Source organism: Atractosteus spatula, chromosome 9 (assembly GCF_055471065.1).
Source record: "Atractosteus spatula isolate fAtrSpa1 chromosome 9, fAtrSpa1.hap1, whole genome shotgun sequence".
Taxonomy (NCBI): Eukaryota; Metazoa; Chordata; class Actinopteri; order Semionotiformes; family Lepisosteidae; genus Atractosteus; species Atractosteus spatula.
Genome location: NC_142714.1, coordinates 39,443,683 through 39,450,894, shown reverse-complemented (window position 1 = coordinate 39,450,894; position 7,212 = coordinate 39,443,683). Strand labels below are relative to the sequence as shown.

The window sequence follows — 7,212 nt, the reverse complement described above, 5'->3', positions numbered from 1 at the left end:
AGTACTTTGACAAAAGATATGAAAATATCATGAAAATATCATTTTAATTCTGTCAGAACCATTTTTATTTTGCCCAAGAACTGCTGCTGGATGAGTGTTGTTACTGTGATTGACGTGATAACTTTTACCAATGAATTTGTGGGACACTACATGGGCGGTGCAGTGGCTCTGTGGCTAAGGTTCTGTGCCTGTGGCTAGAAGGTTGCTGGTTCGTATCCTGCAGCCAGCAGAGGAATCCTACTCTGTTGGCCCATGAGCAAGGCCGTTGACCCCATCTGCTCCAGGGGCACTGTATAAATGGCGACCCTGCACTCTGACCCCAAGCTTCTCTCCCTGTCTGTGTGTGTCTAATGGAGAGCAAGTTGGGGTATGTGAAAAAAGACAAATTTCTAATACAATAAATTGTATATGGCCAATAAAGTGATCTTATTGTCCAAAATGATTTAGTGAGAATAAGACTTTCATGTTTCCTGATGTAAAGATTGTAATTATGAGAGTTTTGGACCACAACCTACTGCAGGCCAATTGAGCTTTATGTCCACAAATATTAAAGAATAAAAACAATACCATGCCAAGAGTACAAGTTAATTTAGCTTCCTTCAGCAGTTTTTTGTCCACATTGTTCTGGTGCTGAAATAAATATTGCATATCTAGAATAAAGTGTACTATGGCTTGACGGTTGGAAAAACTCTAGCAGGACTATCTAAAGGGTTCCCAGTGCCTAGAGAATTTTAATGCTTCAAAACTTATGTTTAGGGAACTAAACTACTGCCTTTGGTATTCGAGTGTAAATACTGTTGGAACAAAAAATGTTTGATTTTATTATTAATCATGGCACAATAACTACCCTCACCCAGTTTAGGGCCACATTTCCATAGAGTAAAATTAAGACTGGAAGTAAAGTACCAAAGAGTTTCTAAAGCATGACAGAAAACTAGCTTCTCTGTTGTTTTCCGAATAAATTTTTTTCTCAGGGTATTTCTCAAAAAAGTCTTCAATCCTAAAAAAACTGACTTGGGTGCCATTTTTTGTTGTGCACTCCATACCAGTAAAGCTACTATTAGGCATAATCCAGTTATATAGTTTGGATGTACACATCACGGTACAAGATCACCAGAATAATCAGTCCATTATTCTATGAATTTCCTGGTCTCTAATTACTTTTTACAGCCTCTTTTTTGCTAATCTAATCAACTCACTGCTAACCTCTTATCAATCTGCACCCTGAATTTTCAGCCAGGCCTGCTTTGACCTTTTAGAGCACTCATGAAAAATTCGATACAATGACAAGATTCCCTTGAAGCATCAAACACAGCTCCTGTGATGTGGGAGTTTTGTCTGTAAACAGATAAAGCCTGTTGTTAAGATTCAATGCTAAGTTGAGGTGGTACTTGTAGGATCAAGTCACAAAGTGACCAAATAATTTGAAAAAATGATTGTTTCAATGGGTGACAAGATGAATTTGCCACCAGTTGGCTCTGATCATAATTTACATTGTTTTATAAATGGTTTAACAATAATCCTAACAAGTTCCAAAATGTTTGCTATGTTAAAAAAAATATTTGTTTTGAATAAGAAATCACGTTTCATGTGATGATCACAATGACCAGTTTCGTTTCTTTCACCTTCTTTATTTATGCATTAACCTGGAAAGTTTAGCTGCACAAAACACTACAAATTTGAACATTTTGAGTACTACAAGATTCCTAAAATATGTATATCCATGTATTATCGTGAATTTTGAACCAAAGTGACGTGTGATTGAATAAATCAATGTACAGAGGAATATAAGTAAATCTAGCACCCACAAAATCTTTTCTGTCTGTGCACATACACATTGGGCAAATTATTCAAAGATACTGAGAGTGGAGAACACCCTCAACATAAAGATGTAGGGATTTTGTGAATCACAATGCACACCAAAGTTTCCATCATTATTTTTTATTGCTTCTTTTCAATTGCTTCTTCTTGATTAAATACACTTTTTGAACAAGTATACTGTACCAAAATTAATTAAAACAGACAAGTAATCTGCTGGAAATAGATTTATTCTAGTTAACGAGTTGTCACCAAGTTACAGGTTTTGTTACAATGAAGTTTTTATTCAATAAACTTTTATCCAGAAATTACAAAGCATAATACAGCCACAACCTTTAATTATTTCTCAACAAAGTTTAATTCTGTGAACCAGTGGTGACAGCACCTCTTTCAAGCTGTAAAAATAACCTTGACCCTTAACAGCACAACTTCAACAAATCTCTCACTCCCCATCTTCTGGACATATGGTATTTCTCCTGCCATAAAAGCTTTTATTCAGAATGGATAATGATTTAAATAAAAATGCTGAGTTTTTCATGCATAGTTCTATATCTCTTAAATTTTTAATGTAAAAAGCATGTCTGAGTATACAGATATGCAAGACACATACTAAAATGCGTTCATAACTGTGGAATGTATTAAAGCTTCTACCTGGAATGGATTTATGGATGTACTTTGTTTTTGGTATACAAGTATAAAAAATAAGAAAATAAGCATTCATTTGAATGGTACAAAAGAAAGCACTGCATAACAGCAATACTGCATTCAGTGAGCCCTGTTTAAGTTTCAAATAATTTGATCGAGATGTATAGTCTAATAAAACAACCCCAAACCTTTCAGATTGCTACTGCAAAACTATAAACCTCCCCTCGACAATGTCACCCAGATTAATATGCAAATTCTAAAACACACAAGTTCGCTTCCATGGCTTAAACCAACACTCACATGGGCATTTGGGTCATAAGATATGAATGCATTTCAATGTGTACCTTAGCAAATCAAACCATTGGACTGGGAAAAGAGAGGGGAGGGCATCCAACCTCGAAGAACCCTTATTACAATGCCGTCTTGCTAAGCAAAACTGTTTAGAAATGTAGTGATATTTCAAATGATGGCTGTATTAAATCCTTTAACCAAAAGCCTTTTAACCAGCAAAATGGCTTGTGGGCAAGAAGTTTGCTTTGCAGCACCAGAGTGGCAGCGTTACACTTTCTTCATTCCTCTTCCCATCAAGCAGGCGAAGACTGTCATGACCATCTTGGGCTTCACCTCCACTAGGTCTTCAGGTAGGGCATAAACTCGGGCTCCAATTTTCCGGGCCATGGAGATAGCGTACCTACACCAGGAGGACAGGTTAAGTATGGAGGCCATGGCTTGGACTAATAAATATTTAATCATTACATTTATACACTTTCTCTGACAAAATCCCTGTGCATCACAGCACACTAGAGTCACTCAGTGATATTTTACTATCATTCAAATGATGGAACAAATGCTATAACATTTTATCATGCATCATGAAGATTTTAAAGCACAAAATTGTGAAAACTCCCTGCAAAATAAGCATAACAACGAAGAAGGGAAGCTCAGGGAATCACCTCTCTTCTGCAGTCTTTGTTGAAAAGAAATGCAGTTGAAAACGTAAAGCTGCATAAAGTGATAGGTTGAGCTTCCTTCTCTAACACACTTACTTGGCATTTTCCAGTTTGTCCTCTTCCGAAAGACTCCCCGTCTTTACCAAATCATAATTGATTGAGCTGGGTTGGATGGCATCAATCAAGTCCAAAACGGGCAAACTGGAACTAATTTCTTTGTCCTAAAAATAAAGTACAGTTTAAACGTATTGCTTTTGGTCCCATGTTGCCCTTGGACAGTTGCTGTTACTGTTAATGACATCCTTAATATGTTAGACAATAGTGTTGATCTGATATAAGCCACTGCCTGGGTATACTGTCTCTGTAAATATGATGGACTGGATTAAAAGCTTTTCTAAGTACACGGCTTCTCTTTTCACTACTTGTGCAGTAAGCTACTTTCTACTGTGCAGATATAAATACTCTAGATAAGAAAAGCCTAGGCAGTGAGAAGATTTTGGAAGTTATGCCATGAAGGCAGTAAACTAGATATCAATTCTGAGGAGCAGTAAAAAAAAACAAATCCATATTATTGCGGAGAGTTTTCATTGCACAAGGTTTTTTTTTACTTTGTAGTATTTTTAATAATTTTGATATGCAAATACTTTAGTCCTGACTAGCTTACAACAGCTGTTATAACTTATAAATTGGACCTCCTAAGTAATACCGGTGCATTACAAATGGACAGCAAAAGACGCAACTTTTTTAAGAATCTGGAAACCAACCTTGAAGCTCTGGATTTTGGTTTTCTTGTCAGCCTCCGATAGTGCCTTATTGACCCACTTAACAATGATTTCATCTGTGGCCTTCTCTCCATCTCCCAAGTGTTCTAATACATTAAGAGTGTACCTAGAGATCAAGAATCAACAAGAAAAATTTTTGCATTTTGATTTTTAACCAGATGTTATGACTTCTGGAGAAGCAAATTAATTTCATTTTGATACAATTAAAAGGTAAATCACACTAAGGAGTGAGCAGGAGTGAACACCTCCAGCCCTCCAGGGCCAGAATCTAGTAGGTTTCTAGTTCTCTTTAAATGATCACCAGTTCACTTTTGTAAAGTGTTAAATTGGTAAACTAATGATTAGCTCATTAGGTTATTAAGAGAAGACCCTGACCTGGCCCTCCTTTATCACAACTAGCACCAACACTATTATATTGACATAACTCTTAATACATTTTTTATTAAATCAGTACAAAATAGCTGAGGTAGTTTTACCAGCAGGCTGAACTTCCAGTAGTAGGCACATGCTACAAGACCCATCTTTATAATTTCAGAATCTGATTAAAGCAATAATAATAATCATGAAGCATGCCCCCAGTCGTAGTCGTAAACTGTGATCCATAACTAATAAAGGACGATAATGATGTCACTTTTAACTGTTTTCAGTAGCGTTCCTGCTTAAATACACACTTGATTAAACATTGCACATCTGCATATTTACTTCAAAACAACACACTGAATTCTTAATTTCTCTTGTAATATTCTATTTAACCATTTTGCACATTTTCTTTGGAGAATCATTATTTTAAAGAATTCAATTGTAAAAGGGGTGAGTGCTGATAAATGAGTGTTATGCCGTGAATACTAACAACTATGAAGCAGGTGTCTCAAACTCAGTTCCTGAACACCCTTCATGTTACACCTCAACAGTTATTTGTGTAGTTGCTCCACTTATGTATGAATCTAAATAACTGTAATAAAAAGTGCTTTACAGGAAACTGTAAGAATTTATATGTATAACTGTTATTAATTAGGTCATTTTTGTAGGCTTATTCAGTAGGAACAAACTCCAGAACACACCAAGTTCTCCAGGATTTCAGTTAGGGACCTCAGCTATTAAATATAAAACCACAATGAGAAGATAGAACAATACAACCACATATTATAATGGTAAATAGATGCATAATATTTTTTGTTTTATCATTTTAGGTGCCCAATTGTTTTGACTTTTTTTGGAAATAAAAGATTTATACAAAACATATAAACCACATTTTATTCTTGAACTTGCAATTCCAGTCTCAGCTGAGACAGTACTGTATGTATTACATGATTGATTTCATCATAATTACATAGAACAAGAAAGAGCAAAGGACTTCGGCAGTTAAAGGTGTTTCCTCTCTCTGACATTAAATTATCGGCTTAACACACTACAGAACACAATATAATACAATTAACACCTTTAACGGCCAGAGACCTTTGTTTTTTCTCATAAAAGCCATTTGCTTTACAGCACTGGATCTTTGTGCACATCAGACAAGGAGATGCATCATTCCCCTTACCTCCTCATTAGCTGCCATACCACGGCCAACGTCAGAGTAGGATTGCCATCGTTCAGGTCCTGTCCACCAATGCCCACCAGGGAGAATTTCGCCTCTTTTTTACCCAGGTCCACCGCGTAGTTGCAGTTTTCCAGCTGTAGAGACAAAAGGAATCCGTTTTATGGAAAAAAGCCAGGGGACTACCCGGGTGGCTATATTGAGAAAAATGCTTGCCCAAGTACAGGTAAAGCATCATGACCACGGGTTCGAGCCTGGTTCAAGCCTGACATTAAGTGGGATTCCCCAAGCAGTAGCATACAACTGGCTGATTAGTTGGCTAGATTTGTCTTGGTTTGGCAGAGAAAACTCTGTAGCCTCCTGAGGTGCCTGCAGGCAGGTAGTGATGTTAATGAAGATCTAGGCCCCTCCTTCGACAAGCACAGGGCCTTGGGCATTAAAGGCTGTTCCCTGTGACATGTTAAAAGACGAATGGCTCAAGGTCTGCCTATATTTCTTCATCCTAACACTGGATGGGTATAACTGTCAAATTTAAATTGATAAAAAAACACACATGGTCAGAGTAAGAGAAATCTGAAACCTGCCCCAGAAGACTAGGGCACAAGACAAGGGAATCATACATAAATCATACATATAGCTGTCAAACTAATAACAAAATAACTATTAATAAATAAAATACTTTATTTGTATATTAATATCTCTTTATAAGCAAGCAAAGAACATTACAAAACGCAGTGTATTCCAATGTATATGAGGGATAAGTGGTTTGCAAACAAATGCAAACAGGTAAAACACATTTGAGCAAATTAGAACATTTTAGTTGTAAATTAATTAAATTAAGGCCACACTTTATAACTATAAAGCTCCTTTACAGCAGGAACAGTAGCATACAGTCTTTTTTTGAGATTCAGTTTTTGGTAGGACATTGTATTCACAACCTCTTGAGTACTGCCAGAATTCCCTTCCACATCTACTAATTACTCATTTATTTGGTGGATAAGTTTATCCAAAGAAAATTATTTGCACCTATTTATACAGTTGGGTGTTTTTATCAGTCGAATTTGGCAGAAGTATCTAGCCTAACAGTACAACGGCAGTGTCTCACCAGGGATTTAAACTCACAACCTTCCAGTTACGTTACCTTAACTGTAGCGGAGGTAATAACAATAGAGCAGTTCCATTAACGCATTGTAATTTCAAAATATCCTCTCACATAAGTCCAGGTACTGTACCACAACAACAGTAAATTGTCCTTCACTCAGCACAACATTCCTCAACAACAGCTGCAAATCACAGAATTGTTAAGCTTGTGCACATCAGAACATCTGAGTTCACAGTTTACAAACTACCCCACAACTTTTGCTTTCAGTTTACACGTCCATGTGCTTTCTAACATGCTCTCATGAAAATCATATAAACATTTTATGATAAAATGCCATTTTTAAACTTTGTATGTTAAAGAACAAATAAACTGGGAAAA

At 36.4% G+C, this 7,212-nt stretch overlaps 1 protein-coding gene across 2 annotated transcripts in view; it reads right to left on the bottom strand.

Moving 5' to 3' along the window:
* Positions 1-1,925: 1,925 nt before the first annotated feature.
* LOC148828557 (plastin-3) overlaps positions 1,926-7,212 on the bottom strand; it is a 54,363-nt gene continuing 49,076 nt past the window's right edge. For both annotated transcript variants that reach the window (XM_088925654.1, XM_088925655.1), the window contains exons 13-16: positions 5,736-5,869; positions 4,178-4,301; positions 3,510-3,634; positions 1,926-3,154 (exon numbers count right to left, since the gene is read on the bottom strand). In XM_088925654.1, the coding sequence (XP_088781780.1) occupies positions 3,022-3,154; positions 3,510-3,634; positions 4,178-4,301; positions 5,736-5,869 (516 nt within the window). In that variant the 3' untranslated portion in view covers positions 1,926-3,021. The remainder of the gene's footprint in view (positions 3,155-3,509; positions 3,635-4,177; positions 4,302-5,735; positions 5,870-7,212) is intronic.